The 22,052-nt window shown below is 60.0% G+C and overlaps 1 protein-coding gene across 1 annotated transcript in view; it reads right to left on the bottom strand.

The window, feature by feature from the left end:
• Positions 1-22,052, bottom strand: part of TNS3 (tensin 3) — a 118,696-nt gene that overhangs the window by 77,608 nt on the left and 19,036 nt on the right. Inside the window, exons 9-14 of the mRNA XM_025853108.2 lie at positions 16,293-16,405; positions 15,905-15,965; positions 15,246-15,321; positions 4,493-4,622; positions 4,151-4,216; positions 3,367-3,471 (exon numbers count right to left, since the gene is read on the bottom strand). Coding sequence (XP_025708893.1) covers positions 3,367-3,471; positions 4,151-4,216; positions 4,493-4,622; positions 15,246-15,321; positions 15,905-15,965; positions 16,293-16,405 — 551 coding nt within the window. The remainder of the gene's footprint in view (positions 1-3,366; positions 3,472-4,150; positions 4,217-4,492; positions 4,623-15,245; positions 15,322-15,904; positions 15,966-16,292; positions 16,406-22,052) is intronic.

Genomic DNA, 22,052 nt, shown 5'->3' with positions numbered 1-22,052 from the left:
CACACAGAGTATATCTGTTTGCAGACACACGCACACACACACATATAAACACAGACGCTCATGTGCACACGCATAGAGTATATCTGTTTGCAGACACACGCACACACACACACAGATGCTCATGTACACACATAGAGTATATCTGTTCGCAGACCTACGCACACACACACATATACACAGAGATGCTCATGTACACACACAGTATTTCTGCAGACCTACGCACACACACACATACACACAGATGCTCGTGTACACACACAGAGTATATCTGTTTGCAGACACGCGCACACACACATACACAGACACACACAGACACACATACACACACGCACGCACACACACGTCTCCCCCACCAGAAGGCCTGCTCGTCCTTCTCTCCCCGAGCTCCTCCCAGAGCACAAGCCTGGCCTGCACAGGGACACCAGACCTCTAGGGCAGGTGGATCATGTGCGCGATGACAGAACGAACGTGCAGAGCGGGAGGGAATCTCTGGGGTGATCCCATTGAAATGGGCCATTTTACAGGTCGGGGAAAGGGAGGCTCAGGAATGAGCAGAGACCCCCCCCACCCTGTGGACAGGGCAGCAGGACCGCAGTTCCCCCCTCCCCCACCCGCACAGAGGCCCATGTGGCTGTCGGCACTGAGATCCACCATCACTGGCCCCGGGGGCGGGGGGGGGGGCGCTCCAAACTCAGGGAGTCCTCCCAGGGCAGTCCTCTACATGTGACACTCGGTGACATTTGGGGATGGTGCACCCACGTATTGCTGAGCGACATCAGTGTGACAGTGACAGAAGAGCCACCAGGGTCTAGCGCACCACAGCCCGCCACCCCAGGCCCTCCCTGGTACGCCCCGGTTTCATCCTGCCATAGTGACTGTCCAACAGCGCGGGGAAAATGGGACCCTTGTGCCCTCCTACAGCCACCTCAGGGCTCCCTAGGCCTTCAGGCCAGCTCCTCCCCAAGCTCTGGGCTCCAGAGGTGACAACACCGTTACGGGGCCTTGTGACCTGCAGGACTGCTCAGGGGTCACTCATTCAGCAGCTCTGGCTCGGTGACTACTCCCCGTGCAGAACAGGAAAGGGCACAGAGAGGTCAAGGGACTTGTTCAAGGCCACACAGCTCACGTGGAGAGGCAGGAGGTGCACATGGGTGACCCACGCTCCCCCTGGCTGGGAAGGTCCCGGTCACTGGGCCCAAAGGGCACAGCCCCACAGGAGCCTCGGAAGAAAGGAGACGGATTTCAGAAACACAAAAACACCAAGTAGAGTCGATCACCAGCATTCTGAATCCACGTCTGCTAATTCACCTACTCACCCAGAATTGTAATCTCTACCCCCAAATCAGCTCGTGGCATTTTCATGGTCACTCAGTGAGGTGTGCAGAGGGGCCCCGATTCAGAGCCGTCCCACGAGCACGTCCCCAGCTCCCACACCATAAACAAGCATCCTCCAGTCCCACTGCATGTCACAGGTTTTGCATTTCTATGCTTTTTGTTGGTATTTCTGCTGTTGAAAACGACCCCCAAGGGCAGTCCTGAAGGGCCGTCCGGTGTCTAAGCAGGAGAAGGCCGTGGCATATGCCTTACGGGGAAAACACGTGCGTCAGAGACACTTTGCTCGAGCATGAGTTCAGTGCTGTTGGCCGTGGGCTCGCAGCATCAACAAGAAAGATTAAATCCGGTGTCTTGAGACAGAACCGCAGGTGTGATGAAGTTATCCACTGACGAGCTTATGAAAATGCTGTGACTCGAGGCTCACAAGACCCCGACCCCATACCCTCCCCACCGAGAGCAAAGGCCGGGGTTCGCTAATTCAGTGTCACGGAGAATGGGAGTATGGTGGTCCCACAAGGCAGGCAATGCCCCCCACTGCTCCCGGGCCAGGCCCCCCAACAGGACGCTGCAGGACGCCCGCCGCCACCACCCACCTGCTTAGGCGGAGAAGCCTACCCCTGAGTTCCCACACCTTAGGACAGGCTGGGAGGCGTGCTCGCACACCCAGTCCAGCAAGGCACGGGTTAATAAGGAGCGAGGCCAGCAGGGGGTGGAGAAGCACAGTGGGGAGGGGAGCTGACGGGTCCCTGTCCCCAGGACTCTCCGCATGCATGGGGCTGCCCCGCCCATTCCAGGGAGCAGCACCCCAGTCGGGCCGGCCCAGTGCAGAAGACGCTGACACCTGTCCGGCACCCCGTGCCCCTAACAAAAATCTCTCTGCTCCTATTGCCCAAGCGGGACTCTGTTCTCTGCAGACCTCACGCAGCCTGGGCACCAGCGAGGGCAGGGGTGTTCGCTGCAGGAACGAGGCTTGCACCGAGGGGCTTTGGGGTCAGCAGCCTGGGACGTGAGTCCTGTTTCCCCCTGCGTGATCTCAGACCCATGTCCCTGAGCCAGCTGCACCTGTAACCGCCAACAGGGCCCCTGACCGGTCTCTCGGGAACTGCTCCCTACGTGTCTGCCACGGTTACGGGTTCTCGTAAGGATGAAACAGGACGGTGTACGTGAGGTTTCCAGCAGCACGTCCCCCACACTGTGTGTCCCCCACGGCTCTCTGCTCAGGACAGGGAGCGCCCCACATGCCACGGCGAGAGCAGCCGGCCCCCCGCCGCCCACCGGGACCCCGGGCCCGGGAGGAGAAGTGTGACTGCCCCCAACGAATACAGGCACTGCCGGTCCACACGCACACCAGACGCCCCTCCCCGGAGACCCTGCAGGTCCCATGACCCATGAAGTGGGCTTGGGTGCTGTTCTCTCCCCGACACCTGCTTCTGGCTTTTGTGCATCCGCACGAAACCAATTTGACGAGGAGCTTTTAGTTTTCTCTCCCAAATCAGGCCCCACCATGGGACGGTTGACAGCATTCCTGGCGGCCAGGGAGAAGGCCCCAATCCTTCCTCGGACCCGTGGGAGGTGGCTTCTGTGGGGAAGCCCGGCAGAGCCTCTCCCCCACCGTGATGGTACCCGGGGCCCGAGCTGTTCGTCCCGCGGGCGAACGTGTTAGGTGAGGCGGTCCCAGGAGCCCATAAAACCAGCATGCCAGGATCACAGCAACCTCAACAAAACCAAAGCACCCGCTGCCCAGGGACCCAGGACAGCCGGGAGGCCGCCTGAGAACAGACGCTCAGCGCTCCACCCACGATCGGGAAGCTGGGGAAGAAGGCGGAAAACGGTCCTTGGCAACATGCAGACAAGCATGAGCTGCACCACCCAAATTCCAAGCCTGCTTCTCACAGGCGCCACCAAACTCACAGCGCTGGGAGGGGGGCTCTGGGCCCCGAAAGAGGGCAGGGTTTCTGGCATCCAAGCAGACTGCGAGCAGGCCGCCTTCTCTGCCTTTCCTCTGCCCCGGGCGGCAGCCGCCAGACATACCTTCTCCACCGGCACTCAGGCTCTCGTACGAGTCCCAGCGGATGAGAGGGTCTGCGGTGTTGAAGTCCACGATCACGCCATGGTCATTGCGCAAGTGTTCACACCCTGCGTGGGAGAAGGTGTCCGTCACAGCCCAAGCATGCCGTCGTGCACCAGCGCCAAGACCCACACGTCTGCTCCCCCCAGGCCTGGCGCAGCCACAGCCGACACTCTGGGAAAGCTAGTGGGGCTCTGACCTCAGGAGCCTTGCCCTTAACCGTTAACTGAATCAGGGCTCTGACCTCAGAAGGAAGGGGACTACTTTCCCCAGCAACAAAAGCCTGAAGGAAAACATTCACACATGTGGACCTCGCGGTAAAAAAGAACCATTCGCCTTGACGGTAAAAGGACAGATTTCTCTTTCGGTGTATTTTTAGAAGAAAGGAAAATCTGTTTTGCACATACATATTTGCAGTCGACTGTGCTTCTAATCCTCTTCAAAAACATTCGATTCTTTGTCGGGGGAGAAGTAAACATTCAGCATGATCTCCCGGACAGACATCCAGGGATGGATGGGGCTGGGCCCTTCCCCGGGCAAAAGTCTAGCCATTTCTGGGGTCTTACTGATGCACCGGGCCCTGCTGTCTCCAAGCCACCCCCACCCCGTGAAAAATAGCCTGTTATTGAAATAACTGTTACGACAATTTCCCAACATGCACAAAGGCGGGGGACTGGACGGGGACCCCACGGGACCCACCACCCCACCAGATGAGCACCAGGCCCCGGCATTTGGCAGGCCGCCTACCTTGAATCTTCTCAGGAGTGGCGGAGAAAAGCAACTCAATCTTGCCGTTATCAGGAAAACGGTCATCTGAGAAAAAAAATCACACATCGGCAAGTTCAGAGAAGCAGCAGCAAAAAAGCACAGATGAACGTCGGGCTTCCAACCCCGCGGGACAGCGCCCGTGCCCCTGCAGTGGCCAAGTTCCACTGCTTCTCCAGAATGTCTCTGGACCATGGCTCAGCGTTCCGGGAGACCGGTACCGAGCTGTGAGCAGGTTCGCCGTACGGGGTGTGGGGCGAACAGGGGTGGAAACGAACAAGGACCCACGTCCTTGCATATCCCCCACCGCCAGCCGGCCCTCACCTTGGCTCGCGTTGTCCAGATCCTCCTTCCCGAACACGAGTCCGTAGCCCTGAACGGCCCCCGTGTGAAACTGCAGGCGGAAAATCACATCGCGGGTGGCCGAGCGGTACTTCTTGTGATAGCACTTGACCTGGTGCGGAGAGCGGAAGGGCCAAGGGCCAGCTGTTGGGCGGGCTGGGCACAGGCCGGCCGGCCTCCCTCCCTCCGACGGACCCCAACCCTGCAGACGGGCTGCCAACGTCACCACTGCTTTGGTGCTCCCGCGGGACCTACGCTCGGGAAGGGCACGGCCTCGGTCGTCAGACCAACGTATGTGAACTTGCTTTTGGAGGAGGAGGTCTGCGGGACGGAGTCCTGTGGCCCCGTTTTCCTAGCTTCTACGAACACCCCATGGAGAGGATTTTCCCTTTGTCTGAATTCTCTGTGTTTCCACTTAAAGCCTTTTTGTTTTCACAAGAGAAGTAGCTGGTCCTTACCATCTGTGGTATGCCAAATGATGTGCAGGCTAGGATTTAAAGAGCGAGGCGGACATGGCGGGGAGGAGGGAGAGACGGGGGGGCAGGGGGGGTGAGGGCCCGAGATTTAAATCCCCGAGCCAGGTCATCCCATGTCCTGGATGCTCATTTGAGACCCGCCCCCGGAATCACCACGGGGGAGATCTGAGCCCAGGCTGTAGCACTGCAGCCCCAGGGCTGGGGGTGCACTGGGTCCCCAGGTGCGGCTCTAGGCCTCTGCGGTGATGTGCTGATGTGCAGAGTGGAAGCACCCTTTCTGGGCACGCAGCATTATCGGGGAAGGGTGGGCAGGCAGGGACCCTGAGTGTCATTTCCCACCTTTACATGGGGTCCTTCGCTGCCCAAGGGGCTAAGTGGACGGGGGGGCCATGGGGAGGGCTTGCAGGAAAGGATCCTCACCAACCCCCCCCGTCCCCCCGGCCACAGCAGGGCAGGGGCGCCTTTCCAGGGTCCCCGGGGGCCCAAGGCCAGAAACGGGCTGGATTCTGTTCTCAGACAAGCGGAGTGTGGGCGGCTGGTCCCTCCACTGTGCCTGCCCGGCAGGGAGGGGAGGCTGGAGGCCGGGGGCTCTCAGAGGCAGCCACGCTAACAACAATGACTTTTCTAGGGCAAAGATGGGCTTCAAACATCTGGTGCATCAGAAAGGTCAACGAGAAGCAGCCGCTCAAGTTGGGTCCAGACCAGTGGTGCAGGAGAATGCCCCAGTGGACGGCTCGGTATGGCTGCCCAGAGAGACGCTCCCACAAAGGAAAACTCAAGCCCCAGGAGCCCCTGGGAAATGTGCCCTCTGGGTAGAGGCTGGGGTTGTTTACCTTTGCGCTATCTACAAGGAAAGGGTCTGATAAATACAGGAGAAAATGTAAATAGCCCGTCCGGGGAATGTTTGGTATTGACAAACATGCTGGGGCTGGCTACTGCGAATGCGGGCCCCGGACTCAGGCCTGGTCTCCGGGCCCACAGCATTTGTAGCCAGCCAGCAAGAATTCTGGAGAAATAGGAAAACTGCTGTTTGCTTTCAGCAGCAAACGGACCTTCAGCCCCAGGGTCTCCTCGTGGGGCCGCGTGGGGTCTCTGACCTCTCAGGGGGGCCCAAGCGAAGGCCGGCCTCTGGGCTTCCTTCCAGAATACGCTGTGTGCGTCTCCCCACCCTGCGAGCCCTCACCTGCGCTGACGCCGCTGACCCATGCGGATCGCAAAGACACCTCCAGGGTGGGGCGGGGTCCCCAGCACCCCCATCTCTCCAGGAGGACAGGCCCCCCCGCCTGGCATGTGAGGGTGACACGTGGAGAAGGGGGGTCTGGGCTCACGCCGGTCTGGTTCTCAAAACTGCGTAAATGCCGAGGGGAACCCAAGCTTGAAGCCACAGTACCAGGAGCTCCATCCTGAGGGAGGCAGCGCAGGCCAGCCCCCACGGTCGCACCACAGGAAGGAGTGGCCCCGCCAAGCATGGGCGCCGGGGCCTGTGCACAGGACCCCGGATGACCCCGAGCCACTGCAGGTGCTGAGCAGGCCAGCCCCCTGGCCACAGCCCTCTCTCTGGGGGCCTTCCTCCCGCCCCCAGTGAACAGACTCATCCTGCAGCTGGCTCCTGAGGGACAGCTCATCCCCACCTGGCACCCCGAGGCCGGGCCCCACCTTCCGCAGGGACCTGAGGGGCTCCCCCTGTGGCTCACCATGACTCATCACAGCTGCTCCACACAGAGCGTGGCTCAGAGTCACAAATCCCAGCCCCTCCAAGTGGCCGGAAGCGGTGGCGGCAGAAGTCACCGCACTCTGGGACAACGGAGGGTCAGGGATGGGGGTCGTCGCCCTCCCCAAGCTGCCCGTGGCCGATCGCCCTGGGACACAGTCACTTCCCCAGGCCGAGTGTGAGTTTGGTGTCTGCAGAGTCCTGGTTGTTCCCAGGACAAGGGCTCAGAACAGAGGAGTGGCCAATCCCACTGATACAGAGCAGCGGCCCGGCTCGGACGCACGCTCTCCCACGGGGTGCCCGTGGAGTTCTCACAAGCATGCTGGCTGACACCCCAAGTCTCCCCACACACCTCTGTTTGCCGCACACTGAGCTGCTCTGCTCACAGATGGGGCGGCGCCCGCTGTCCCTCCAGCCCGGCCGCGCATCAGGAACGCACGCCAGGTGTCTCCCAAACACACACGACACCACAGGCGCGACCACACACGAGCTCCGGGCAGCCACCGCCCACCCGGCAGCTCCGACCCCGAGGCAGGACCGACCCACCGTCCAGAAGCCCCCCTGGGGGTACATGACACCCCCTGCAGAGCCAGGAACCATTCACTGCCCGAGCCAAGCAGATCTGGTTAGCGCCGGCGGCCAGAGGCCAGAACCACGCTCTCCACACTCGGTGGAAAGAACCGTCGGCAACTGCTCGACAAGAGCACCCCCGATGCCCCCTTTAGGTCTAACGTATGCCAACATGACAGGCGAGCCCGAATGCCCGCACCATCTCCTATGCTGTCAGGGGCCGGAAGCCTCTGGAGAGGGGGCACGTCAGAGGCAAGAATGACCCAAAGGTGCGCGGGCAGCCCCGCTTCCTTCAGTCTTGCTGCAACAACCCGGATACCTCCGCTCAGCCTCACCGTCTTGACATTGCATAAAAACCTGCCCGGGGCCCTTGGGGGGGACTGAGTGGTCAAAACTCGGGAGCACAGCCCACCCGGGCCTCGGGTGCTCTTGTGCGTGATAGAATGCCCACTCAAACGAGTTCTGATCCATTTGGCAGGTGCGCTAACAGCCCTGCCTAATCCTTAACGCTGCAGGGTGTGTTTTTACTTCAAACTCTCCAGTGACGAGAGAACAGCACCTTGGACAGCCCCGGGAGCACCTGCGCCCAGGTCAGAGGTCAGCCCGCAGGTGTCACCCCCCCTCCCCGCCACCAACCCTTGTCCGTGGCAGCTCCGCCTCAAGGCCACCTCCCCCCAAATCATCCGAACTCCTGCCTGCTTAATACAAATAGCAGAAGAAGCTCTGTGCTCCCCACCAGATAAGAGAACCCCCCGGCTTCCAACCCCCTTTGCTGGTGGCCCCGTGGCTGTCTGGAACGGCCATGAGGAATGCGCGTCCTCAGAGCATGAGCTACAGCCACACACGAAGAGACGGAAAACTTTGAGAGCTAGCCCTCCTAAGTCCAAACCCACGCATCAGCCAGCGTCAACACTAACTACGATTTCAAAAAGATCAGAATTCATGCCCAAACCCACGGAGAGGTCAGCAGGCACCAGCCACGAACGAAAGCATAGCCACCGCAGAGCTAGGACCACAGGATGGACTGAGACCCAGCCCGGGTGCGGGAGAGTGTTGGCACAGGACGGGAGAAAGGCATGCGCACAGGAAGTCACAAGGCAGCACGGGGACGGGCACACGGAGGTCTGGAAGAACCACCCGCCAGAGGAGAAGAGTCCACAGCGGGAGCGAAGGATGCTTCCAGAATGCCCCAAGCAGGAGGGCGCCGACGATGGTGCTGTGTTTGCAGCCGCTCCCCGAGCAGGCGTCCCCTCCATTGAGAAGCTGGGTCACGGCCGCGAGGACACACAGCCTCGCAACCACGAGGACAAAATGTAAGCGGCCACAGGGTGTGCACTGCGGAGGCAGCAAGACCAGGCACGCAGGACGGGAAAGTGTTTACGAGCCCATCCAGGCCCTGGACCCCAGCCAGGTTCCCGCTGCATCTGCACCCACGGCATTCCTCAGCGAGGTTACATAACGGCCCCGCTGTGCTCATGAGGGCTCTGCCCTCCTCCCCGAGGACAGCGTGTTTACTGAGAACCTGAGGCCCCGCCCTGTGGAGGGGCGGCCCTGGGAGATGGGGGGGTCGGCGGTGCAGAGGGAGGGCGAGGGGGGCAGGCTGGCTGTGTTCAGGGGGTCACACGGCAGGTGGATGCTTCCTGGGCCTCACTGGGAACAGCACCACCCGAGAGCCCCCGCGTTGAGGGGATGACAAACAGAGCCCCACTGTCCCCAGCAGGTCCCCAGCCCGTCAGAGCCCATGTAACCCGATTCCCGCAAAGGGAGCCCCTGTTATCTCAGCTAACGGCTCTCAACATCGCATCCCGGGGGGAGAAATGTGGCAAATCCATCTGCGTGCACACCCAGCAAAATGAAGGAGGGGAGCATGCAGAAGAAGAGCTGCCTTCTAGAAGGATGACGACCCAGGACAGGGAGTCAGCGCTGGGAGCAACCCCCCCCCCCCCCCACCGCCCTTCCAGAGCAAACCCCGGAGAACCCAGAGAGAACCCTCTGCCGTTGGCGGTAAACCTACAAAAGCCCTCTCTGCTCCATAGGATCCTTTCCAAGTCACCACTGTCGCCAAATTCCGAGAAAGGAGAATGCATGCGGACGTGGGCCTGGATGAGCAAAGGCCCCATAAGCTATTCTCCACGTGCAGCTCCCTGGAGGTGAGGTTCGCCCGCGGGCTGACTCTACAGAGGGGCGCGCGGAGCCACCCCACGGCAGCATGTAGGGGTGGGGCAGAGCCACGGTGCCCAGGTGTCCAGCGGCTCATGGGGAGACAGGAGAGGCGGGACACAGGAAGCCAGGGCCTGCCTACAGAGGAGGAGCGGGGGTGGTTCACGCCCCCCTGGGATGCTCCGCCAATGTCAGGGAACGTTCTGCAGCATCTTCCTCCCGTGATGACCCCCGACGTGGATTTTGCGGGGGGGATCCAGAAGCCCCAGGGTTCAGAGGTTCAGAGCGGCAGCACAACGTGGACCCCACAGATTATGACCTGAGCGTTGGTGAGACCCTGACCGTCCTCCGGGTCAGCCTCGCCTCTGACACCCCAGGATCCTCCACTCTTCCCTCCGCGCACTAGTCACCCACCTGCTCATCTCACCCACAACAGGAACGTAACTCTCGGGAGCAGGATCTGCGTGTGGTTCCCGTTCCTGTCCCACGGGCACATACAGCAGTGCACGCACCCACGCGGTGACCCATCAGCACCCGAGGTGCCCGCTGACCCGCGGGACTTCATGTCACTGCTCATCTTGCTGGGACAGGTCTGCTTACTGAACACGGGTGTTATGGGCTGGATCGCGTCCTCCCTGGCCAAATTACAAATGCTGGGGCCTAATCCCCAGGACCTCGGACGGGCCTGTATCTGGAGACAGGATTCTTACCAAGAAGTGATTAAGGTCAACGAGGCCACTAGTTTGGGCCCTGCTCCGCTCTGGCTGGGGTCTTGCAAGAAGAGGACGTCAGGACGCAGACACGCACGGAGGGACGACCCCGTGAGGACCCAGGGAGGAGACGGCCGTCTGCACGCCCAGGAGACTGCCCTCCCTCCCCGCCACATCCGGATCTGGGGCGTCCAGCCTCCAGCACCAGGGAGAATGGATGTGTGCTGTTTAGCCCCCAGTCTCTGGAGCTTTGTTAAGGCAGCTGGGTGGGGGGAGATGCCTGGGGGGCTCAGATGGTTAAGCGTCTGCCTTCGGCTCAGGTCACGATCCCGGGGTCCTGGGATCGAGCCCCCACATCGGGCTCCCCGCTCAGCGAGGAGCCTGCTTCTCTCCCTCCCATGCCCCCTGCTTGTGCTCTCTCTCTCAAATAAATAAATCTTTAAAAATAAACAAACAAAGGCTAGCTGGGAAACTAACACAAGAGGCTCGAGCTCCTTTCAGGTTTCTCGAGACAGATCACCGAACTGAACCCCTCGGGGAGCCGTGTCTGTGATCGGCACAAGGACACATCAGCCCGTGTGATGGAAAAATACGCCTTCCTGGCTACAGCCCGCATCGTCCTCCTTCCATCTGATAACGTGGTGGAAAGTGCAGTGTGTACAAAAATGAATCGTAAACACAGGAAGCATAAATCAAACAATCTTCCAACCCTAAAAATACTCTGGGGTGGGAAAGCACAAAGGTGCAGGAAGGGGGGGGTGGCACTGAGGTGAGTGTCTCCCGTGAAACCAGCTGGGCGATCTTCTCGGCCAGCTTTTCTAGTGGAAACAGAAACCCGCAGACGGTGCATGGGCACCGCGCAAAGCGTTCACCCTGAGCCCCACAGCCACGGGACGCTCGAGCGCTGGCGCTGTCCTGTTCCACAGCCACTCACGCACGGTGGCTTCCGCCTGCACCGCCCAGGGCCCCTGGAGCTGCTGTCCCCGCTCACCCACTCACCCGGGGCCCCAGGAGCAGGCTCGTGGGGCGGCCTGTGGCGGAGACGCGGCCCGCCAGGCTGCAGGCCCGTGGCCCGAGCCAGGGACCGTAAGGTGGGGACGGCGGTGGCGTGCTGGATCGGGGGCCACCCCCACCGACACGCAGCGTGACCGGCTCTGGAGAGAATGGACAAGTCGCCGGCCCTGCACTGAGGGCCTGACATTCTCGAGAGAAACTCACAGGGGCACCTATAGATGACAGATCGCAGGACAGCCAAAAGGGGGCAGCATGGACACCCCACATCTGCTGGGGGTCCCCGGGGTAAGGGACATCGGGTCACTTGCAGAACTTGACAGATAGCACAGCCTCTCTGGGGATCAAGGGGGCTGGCAACCCGCGGACGCCCTCTCCCCGGGGAGGACACTGGGCCGCCAGAGAGCACCGCCATGCTCAGACGGGTGACACGGTGTGGAGCCTGGCTCTGGGGACTCGCAGCGGAAGCCCTGGGCGGAGGACACGCGGGTGGGCGGCTGCACTGGGCGGTGGGGGTCAGGACACATTCGGGCGCGGAATTTCCATCACTGATGGCATGCGGGGCAGACAGCAACTGCACACTCGGCATCTGGGGGAGTTGGGGGGTCCCAGAAACCAGCACGGTGGACGCTGGCGGGCTGGCAGACACGGGGGGGCACCTGGGGCCCGGGCGCACGCACAAGTGAGCCAGGGGCAGCTTGGACCTGCAGGGGAGACGGGGAGCGGGAGGTGTGCTGACGGGTGAGAGCCAGGGGTCAGCGGCTCAGCCGGCTGCAGGCAAGGGGCCCGCCGGGCTCGGAGGGACGGTCAGGAGCACAGAGGGCTGCAAGCCAGAGGCCAGGGGAAGAGAAGCCTCCGGCAAAGACAGGGGCATCTGCCAGGGTAGGGTCTCTGGGTGGTGGCCAGAGGCCAGGGGGACGGGAGGGAGGAGACCCAGAGAAATCTGGAAGGCCAGGCAGGCGGGAGACCCCGCACCAGCACAGCCTCGGCCCCTCGCCGTCTGTTCCGTCTGCGCTCCGGGCCCCGAGGTGAAGCACGGAGGGACGAAAGGAACCCCGGACAGGCCCCCATGCTCCTGGGGTTGGCCCGCCCCACCCCCGTCCTCCCACCTCCTAACACTCGCGTCTGGCCCCCACAAGTCCCCAGAGCAGGCTTCTCGCTGCCATTCGTCCCTCGTTCCCCGTGACCGTGGGCCTGACCCCCGATGACATGGTGTGTGGGCCATGCGGCACAGAGCCTCAAGGACCCATGCGATCCCATGGCCCATTGTCAGCCCACTCCGGACCATCCCGGCTCCCCGCCCAGCCAGGCCTCCTCGCCACGGGGACCCAGGGGCCCCACGCCTCCTTCTGCACCTCACACACCTCATAAGTGCGAGCTGGGAATGAAATTTCCCGAGAAGGGCCATCGGATCACCCTTTCAGACTCCCTGCTGTAGCAAAGGAGGCCCCGGGAAGAGCCAGATGCCACACAGAGTCCCCTCCCTGCTGCTCGACCAAATCCAATTCTAGGTAGACCTGAGAACCACGTGGGCCACGTACACACGGTGACAGGCACCCTTCCTTCAGCTCGGGGCCCAGAGGCATCCTCTGCGTCTGAACACAGCGTGGGCAACAGCGTCCCAAACGCACAGGATGGCTTCCGGCTGGAGGGGCAGCGTGTCTGCAAGCTCGCTGAGTGCCCAGGGCTGGCTCCCGGCCCCAGCACGCGGGCGCGGAATCCAAGGGCCTCCCGCCCCCCCCGACCTCCCCTCCAGGACCTGCCACCCAGCTCCTGAGGGCCACACCGGGCCCCCTCCGAATGCCCCCACACTACCTGCTCAGACCACAGAGCAGCTGACCTGCTCCAGACGTCTCCTCAGACCTCGAGGGGTGGGGCAGACACACAGGAAGGTGCTCAGGCTGGGGCTTGCAGGGGAGCGGGGCTTCCAGGGGGGAGGCCAAGCCCCCACCCGCAGTCACCAGTGGCCTCACCCCGCACCAGCTCACCTAATCCCCTCTAACCCCGTGGAGGTCCTCACTTAGCAGCAGTGGGGGCTTCAAGCTCACAGAGGCAGAGTGACCTCTGAGGCCACCCGGACCCTGCAGGCTGCAGACCTGGTGGGCACCTGGATGCGGGGCTCAGGGCCAGTCCCCAGGGAGCACGGCCATTCCCCACGTGCTACCACTCACGGACACCTTCAGGCCGCCCGGCTTTCCACCAAGGCCAAATCCTGGCCCCTCCACCGCCCCCGCTCCTCAGGCTCATGCTCCTACAGGGCGACCTCCGGGGTAAGCAGTGTGGTCCCAGGACCCTGAAAAGAGCCTCAGGAACACCAGCTTTCCCACAAGAGAACCACAGGCAGCCGAGCCTGCACAATCTGGCTTCGACCTCCCAGGACAATGAATCGCCCCCAGGACGTCTGAGCGCCCCCAGCAAGCCTCTGGCGCCTCGAGGCCTGGGGACGGTTGTGCTCCCAGCCCGGTGCCTGCACCCCCTCACAAGTCCCTTCCGCCTGAAGCCGCCCGCCTGCCCGCCTCACCCAGCATGGCCCATCCTGGGATCCCTCTCCCACAGCAGATCCGCCGCCCCCACCAGGCTCCTCTGGGACAAAGATGTCACCCTGCCCCGACCTTCCTTCCTGTGCTAGGGCCCCACACAGAGACCCAGAAAGCTCAAAACATTCAAAACAGGACAGTTGCGTAAGTAAATTCCCGGTACGGAAGGAAGGAGGGAGGGGATGGGGAAGGGAGGGGAGGGGGGAGGAGGAAGGAGGAGGGGGGAGGGCCCCAGGCCACTGGACGGGCCGTCCCACTGCCTCACAAAGACCCTGCAGCCAGCAGCCCACAATCGGGGGGTGGGGGAGGCTCCCCCATGCTTGAGAGTCACCTGCCACATCGCGGGGCTTTGGCCACCTCCCTGGGGTCCTCACAACAGGGAGCCGCCATCCTAGAGACGCAGACTCCCGAGGCGGGGGGCACGTCCTATCAGCATCCCCGCTAGCCTCTCGTGGCCTCTCTGGGTCCCGTGGCCTCCTTGAAAGCTGGAATACTAGACCCAGTGCATGGAGCTGTCCAGCACACAGCAGGTGCCCAATAACGGCTCAGCCCGTTGGCCAATCATCGAGTCTTGGGAGATGCGCCCAGGGGCCACCTGGGCAGAATGCAGAGACACACCCTCCTCCCCCCACCCCCCGCCTCGGTCTTCTGACCAAAGGGAGGAGGCTGGGAGCTGCTCTGCAGAACATCCTAGAAGAGAAAGCTTTCTCCTTGGGGACACAGTGAGCAAATGGGCTGAAGAAATTCATCCGCCACCCTACATACACCTCAGCTCTGCCACCCGTGGCCTGAGGACACCAGCCCCTTCATCTCTAGGTCCTCAGGGACGAGGGACATGCTGTTTGTGAAATGCACCTGCAGAGCCCTCTCGCGGGGACAGTGGGCTTCCCACTGTGGGCTGGACACAGAGGTGTGACACCTACACCCAGACACCAACTTTCATGATCCCCCTGACGTGCTTTCATGAGAATTCGGGATGGGCCGGCCACTGAGAAAGGACGTTGAAATCCAAATGTTTAGGGGAATTAATAAGAATCTTCATCTACATCTTATCACAGGTGCCCCCAGGCCCTGGAAACACTACAGGGAATTACTTCTACACATGTGGGAAGGCACAGGGGCCTCAAGGCTTCCCGTGTGCCAAATTCCACTAAATTATGTTAGATGTACAATTTTTTTCTATATTCAAGACAGAAAAAGGGAAAAACGTAATAGCTCATCTCATCCAAGAAGCAGAACCCCCTGGAATTGAAATTACCCTAGAGAAATCACCGTGGAGGTCATTCACCAAGCCATGATACACCAGCTGGATTTCACACGGGGGGCCACGGAGGACACGTGAGATCGCACGTATGGTTGGGAACCGGGGACCCTCGGAAGCACAGGGGCCGAGCTAGGACTCACATTTCGGAGAGCACACAGCGAGTGGCCCTCTCGACTCCTTCTGCCCCTTCTAGTAAAATGGCTTTCTCAGAAAATAAGCCAAATGCCCTACGATCAAGGCCACCTGCCACGCTTTCCACGGGCTTCACCAAGGATGAGGGACAGGTGCACACTCACCATGATATCCCCTTTCAGCAGCTGGGCAGGCTCGATGGCGATGTAGATCCTGCTCTGGGTTTCCGGGCCAACGTTGCTTTGGGACACACAAGAAGGTAGAGCGTGATGCAATTTCATGATTTAATGGAAAGAACCCCTTTTGAGAAAAGTGACCGCACAGCTCAAACTTGGAGAGGACACAAAATATCCCGCGTGGCTCAGGAATGCACCTCCCGGGGGTCTGTCCGGCGTGCGGAGCGTGCACGTCTGTAAATAGCTGACCGCGTGACTGCAAAGGTACCACCCGCGTGCGGGTCCGCCGTGAGTCCAGACACGTCACAACAGCTCATTCTGATCTTACTACTCACTCACGTTCTATTAATGTCCGCAAAACACTGACACAAGCAGAGCAAGAAAGCAAACCAGGAAAGCCCAGAAACTCATACAAATTCTGAGGGCAAGTGTCTGCCCGTTGCCGAAAATGTGCAGGGGACAGAAAGGCACACCGTCACGAAGCTCTGGTGTGCGGGCCTCCTCTCCCTCCAGGCTCCGCGTCCACACCCCTTCCTGGAGCCAACCGTGCACCTGCCACCTGCCGGGCACTCCCCGCTCGACGCCCCCACCCCTTCCCGCGGGACAGGCGGCTCGGGAGGTGCATTTCCAGCGAGCACAGTACTTACTAGATCCCGGACGTATACACGGGCTGCATGGCTTGGTAGAGCTTCAGAAAGGGCCGGCACACTGAAAGAGAGAGTTGTCCATGAGACGCAGGACCGGACAGACAGGTCCGGTGTCACGATGGGAGTTTGACAAACAGCAAGAAAGAGGCATCCTGGGGCAAGAGGACCCCCGTGCTGCGTCCCGCGCTTTGGGGAAGCAGCAATGGAGTTGGTCCACAGAGTAAGGGATGGTGGGGCTCCGGGGGAAAGGTCCTGCTGCCCCTCCCTGGGCCCCCGCACACGGGGACCAGGATGCTTGGATGGGGAAGGGAGGGAAGGCAGGCCCGTAAAGCACAGGGTCCAGGACAGGCCAGCACGTCTGGAGACACTGTTGAGCATGGACACTCACCTCCACCTGTGTCGAAGTTGGGAGTGCCATGCAGGATGACAAAATGCAGGAACAGTGGCGAGGCATTCATCTTAACCGTCCCCGACAGGAGCCCGCTGAGAAATTGCACGTACCTGCAACGGACAGCGGCTCAGGGCTCAGGCACAGGCGCCCCCACGGCTCCGAGCCCACGCGGGCCTGCCCGCACACAGAGGCCAAAGCCTGCTACCCCGGGGTGCTGAGAGGGGACCCAGCCCCACTGCCCACAGCCAGGGGTGTCTCGACCTCCACATCTGATCCTGGAGAGCACAGCGCAGGCACGCGACCCTGTGGGGTTCCCTGGACGCCCCGCATGGAACGTGGCTGAGCGCCCAGTGCAGAACCATGGGTCCTATGCTGGCTCTGCTCCCACACCGCAGGCAGCCCCTCTGCCCCCAACCCAGAGCCACGCGGGGTCAGGCCATGGGGCTATCACGGCCCCCCCAGAGCCATGCAGGCTCAGGCCATGGGGCTGTCATGGTCCCCCGAGAGCCACACGGGGTCAGGCCACAGAGCTGTCACAGTCCCCCCTCCCCAGAGCCACGCAGGGTCAGGTCATGGGGCTGTCAGAGTCCTCCCTAGAGCCACGCGGGGTCAGGCCATGGGGCTGTCATGGTCCCCCAAGAGCCACACGGGGTCAGGCCACGGAGCTGTCACAGTCCCCCCCAGAGCCACGCGGGGTCAGGCCACGGGGCTGTCACGGTCCCCCCCCCCCACAGCCACGTGGGGTCAGGCCACGGGGCTGTCACGGTCCCCCTCTCCCGTAAGCACCTCACCCCGCTAAAGGCAGTGGGGTCACTCTGCCCTCACCTCCCACCCCAGGGGGAGACCCTGGGCGGGCTCTATGCCACTCATGGCCGGGGGCCTATCGCCAAGCAGACATGGGTTTTGTGACGTGGTAAAAGTCACCCTGAGGCTTATAATCAGCATGCCTGTGACCAGAAAGTTCATTAAAGAAAATCTAACCCCATCCCCCTCCCGACTGCAGCACTCCTAAGAGATGGACGCATGACAAAGGTCATTCGTGTATTTATTTCTATAAAGCACGTGGACAGAGTGGAGACTGCACCCTTGTGCCCTCCCTCCAGCTATGACGGTCATGTCCACGGCTAAACCTTTACGTCGATAAGCCCAAGCTCAGCACAGGGCCCGTGGCTCTGCATGCCCGGCCAGGGGCCTGCTCACCCCCAGCCCGGGACACTGACCCAGAGGCAGCACGTCGCACCCCCCTAACAGTCTCCAGGGCCTACAGGCAGCTAGCTGATGATCAGCAAACCCCAAACAGAGCACTGAGCAGCCAGCAGCCGCCCCCTTACCACATGCCTGCATGCTGCTCAGTCCGCGCACGCCGCCGGCCCCGCGGGTGCGTTACAGCGTGCTAGGGACACTGGATGCACAACCCACATATCTCTCCTCTCTACGCCCCCGATTTTACTCCAGTGTGCACGTCAGGGAGGAGTAAGAAGACGTCTCACAGTGAAACACACGCTGAACGTTTACGAATCGTCCACTGGGGCAGCCTCGTCCTCCTGTCCGCAAGAGCAGTCAGCACGCACGCAGATGCCTTCTCAGAACACGCACATCCTCTGCAAGCCGACGTGGCAGCTGTGGCCGGAGCCCGCGGCCGAGTTAGCGGAGGTGGGACACGGAGGACCCGTAACCAGGCCACGTGTGTTCGTGGCCCCCGGGAAGCGCCCGTCGCACCCAAGAGAAGAAAATCAGTTCCCAGGTGAGGACAGGAGGAACAAAAGAAAATGGAAGGCTTGCGCCATCAGTTCATCCAGCCCACTGGGAACGCGGGGTTCACCTGCAGCGAAGGGGGTGGGAACCTGAGAGTTCCCGTGGCACACAGCGTAGGCGCCCTGTCCCAAACAGCTCCTCGGCCTCCCACCCTCTCCTCTTTCTTTGGAGGAAAGGAACTCCCTTTGATGAGTTTTCCACGCCTCATCTCAACTAGCAAGAAGGTGCAGGAACTGCGCGTGTCCGGGCGGGGGACTGACTGCACAGCACGTGCGTCACTCCCGTGCCAGCAACGCGTTCCTTACCACCAGTGACGAGAGCCGACGTTTATAGTTGGAATTTCCTCGAATCTCCCTAAACACATGATCTGCACCTGACACCGCTCAGCTCTCCCTGAACACGTGCGCACGTGTGCTTATCAAAGCTAGCATGACCACGTCACGTGGCTCAACAGAAGGAGCCACTGTAAGGGCACATCTTTTCCTGAGCCCTCCTATCTTCACCACCACGGTGCTCACAGGGGCCGTACGGATGGTGGGGAGACGCGGGCTGGGACCCAAGCTTGCCGGTTACCTAGTGTTGCTCCCCAGAGCTCTCATCCCTGGCTGTGGCAGGAGGCCCAGCGGGAGGGCCACCCTGGCTCCCAGCTCGAGAAACCCGTGGGCCGCAGTGGGCATGCTCCCCGAAGAGAGAGGACGGGTGCCTGCTCGCTTGTATCTGCCCTGTCTCTCGTGCACGTGCTCTTTCAGACACACAAGGTGTCATGTCAAAAGCCAAATAAAGCCATACTGGGAAATGTCCAGCTATCAGACACACCCAGGAATCCTAGTTTCTGCAGGCCCACACCTTTTACCAGGCAGGGTCGGACACAGGAATGACCCCACCGGGGGCCCCCTCAGGATTCCCTCTGCCCCGCAGCCCTGGGAAGGTCAGCTCGTAAGCCCCGTATTAAATAAGTGAAGGCTTGGAGGAGGCTTGCTGTTGAGGCCCCAAGCCTCCCAGGCCACAAACCCCCAGCAGGCTAATTTATTCATTCATTCTTGCCATGAGACCCATTTAAAATGGGTTTCTTGAGCTCAGCCCCTCGGGGTAGCAGGGACCACAGGGAGGGTTCCCATCACAGCATTTATCCCGCAAATGTAGCCCATCCTGGGCTCCTCTGGACTCAAAGCGCCTCCAGGTGTACCGTATGCCCTGACTCGATAATGGCTTGTGAGCATCTCCCACTGCAGGAGCTGGGTGGGCAGCATTCCTGTCATCTGCGGGTGCAGGGAGATTTGCCAAGGAAAGCAGAATAGAACCCACACCACCGTTACACAATGTAAATGCTATAGCTTCCGGTGCGCACGGACAGGAAGGGCGCGTGAAAGCCGTGGGCTTGCTAAGGTGAAAAAATGCTTTTCCGTGTTCTACGCTCTTGCACTGCTATGACAAGGCTCTAGTCACTCATAACACAGCAAAAAGAAAATAAGGCAAACATTCTTCCCTGGTGGGTGCTGAGCCTTTTGAGTGGATGGAAAGAATAAAAATCATGATGGACTCAATAGACACAGAAAAACAGTGGACAAAATACAACATCCATTTAGGATAAAAAGTCACAACAAAGTGGGTATAGAAGGAACGCCCCTCCATATAATAAAGGCCGTGCATGACAAACCCACAGCCAACATCATACTCAATGGTGAAAAACTGAAAGCTTTTCCTCTAAGATCAGGAAAAAGACAAGGATGCCTGCTCTTACTATCAACATAGTGTTGAAGTCCCAGCCACAGCAATCAGACAAGAAAAAGAAATGAAAAGCATCCAAATCAGAAAGAAAGATTTCAAACTGTTACAGTTTGCAAATGACATGATATTATACAGGGAAAACCCTAAAGACTCCCCTCAGAAATTGTTGGAATAAATGAAATTAGTAAAGTCACAGGATATAAAATCAATATACATGAATCTGTTGCATTTCTATATAATAATGCACTACCCAAAAAAGAAACGAAGAAACAATCCATTTACAATAGCATCAAGATGAGTGAAATACCTAAGAATAAATTTAACCAAGAAGGTGAAAGACCTGTGACTGAAACCTATAAGACATTACAGAAAAAACCGAAGAAGACACAAACGGGAAAATGCTCCATCCTCATGGATGGGAAGAATTAATACTGTTAACATCAATCTATAGACTCAGTGCAATGCATATCAGTATTCCAACGGCATTTTTCACAAAAACAGAAAGAAAACCTTAAAATTTGTATGGAACGGGGGAGCCTGGGTGGCTCCATGGGTTAAGGGTCCTACTCCTGATTTCAGCTCAGGTCATGATCTCAGGGTCACGGGATAGAGCCCCGCATCGGGCTCCACACTCAGCAGGGAGTCTGATTGAGATTCTCTCCCTCCCACTCCCTCTGCCCCTCCTAAAATAATTAAGTAACTCTTTAAAAGAAATGGGCAGATCTGAATAGACATTTTTCAAAAAAAAAAGACATCCAGATGGCCAAGAGACACATGAAAAGACGCTCAGCGTCACTCATCATCAGGGAAATGTAAATCAAAACCACAATGAGGTATCACCTCACACCTGTCAGGACGGCGAAAATCAACACGGGAAACAACAGGTGTTGGCGAGGATGCGGAGAATTTGGACCCCTCGTGCCCTGTTGGTGGGAATGCCGACCGGCGCAGCCACTGTGGACACCAGTATGGAGGGTCCTCAACAAGCTAAACATAGAAATACCATATGGTCCAGTAATCCCACTACTGGGTTATTTACCTGATGAAACAAAAACACTTACTTGAAAAGACAATCTGCACCCCGTGTTCACTGCGGCAATACTGACCATAGCCCAGATATGGAGGCAACCCAAGCGTCCACCCGTGGACGGATGGATGGATGGACAGAGGGATGGATGGATGGATGAAGGTGTGAGGAATCAGCTATAAAGAGAGGATGAAATCCTGCCATCTGCAACAACGTGGACGGACCTCCAAGGTACTACGCATAGCAAAATAAATCAGACAGAAAAAGACACTTACGTGTGGAATCTAAAGAACAGAACGAATGAACAAACAAATAAGCTCAAGAGCTCACAGATGCAGAGAACAGAGGGGTGGTTGCCAGAGGCAGGGGTTGCTGGATGGGCAAAGGGAGGGGATGAAGGTGGGGGGAGGGAGGTGGGGGGAGGAGGGGGAGGGGAGGAGGGGAGGGGAGGAGGGGGAGGGGGGGCGGGTCTGACCGCAAACGGGCCCAGACACTGGGAACTCCCGGGACAAAGGCAGGAGGTGCCCCTTGCTCCTGGAAATCCCTTTCCCAGATGGAAATATCGAGGCCCAGCTCCTGACCCAAACACGCCCGTGACCGGCCTCCTGGATGTGGAAGCCTCCATCTCCCCTCCATCTCAGCCACGCCCGCGGGCACCCGGGGGAGCAGGCGGAAGGGTCAGGCACACAAGATGGGAAAGCGTCCAGGCAACCGTCCTGGCAATCCTTGGCCAATTCCTCGCTGTTCGCTTTAACATAAAAGTGCGCCGACTACATGCTCGGCTCCATGTCACCGTGTGCAAAGAGCTGGGTCTGGGAGGAGGGCGGCTAGGGCCTTCCTCAGCCGGGCCCGGAGGGTGCGTGGGCTCACCTGGGGGCGTACGGCAGGAGGAAGTCTGCTCCCCAGGGCCCTTCACAGCACCGGCTGAGCATCTCCCAGGGGCCGAGCCGAGCTCCAGAGAGGGGGGTGGTGGGCGGGCCAGGGAGGCCAATGTGAGGAAAGGGCCCCGGACCTCAGGGGCTGACAGCCTAGCGCAGGAGTCGGCCAAACACAAAGCTGCCCATGAGGCCACGTTCACTCTCGTGGGTCCGCCACCGCTGTGACAGAGACCACGTGGCCTGCGAGGCCCAGACCAGCCACTCGCCAGCCCGTCACAGACACGGTTCGCCGACCCCCGGTCCGGCAGACAGAACCCAGTTCCAGCATCATGGTATGAATCCATACCCGCCCTGAGCGTGGAGGACCCA

The sequence above is a fragment of the Callorhinus ursinus genome, unplaced genomic scaffold, assembly GCF_003265705.2.
Source record: "Callorhinus ursinus isolate GAN/ISIS: 27379988/994484 unplaced genomic scaffold, GSC_fseal_2.0 scaffold60, whole genome shotgun sequence".
NCBI lineage: Eukaryota > Metazoa > Chordata > Mammalia > Carnivora > Otariidae > Callorhinus > Callorhinus ursinus.
This window is presented reverse-complemented; position numbering and strand designations above follow the sequence as displayed.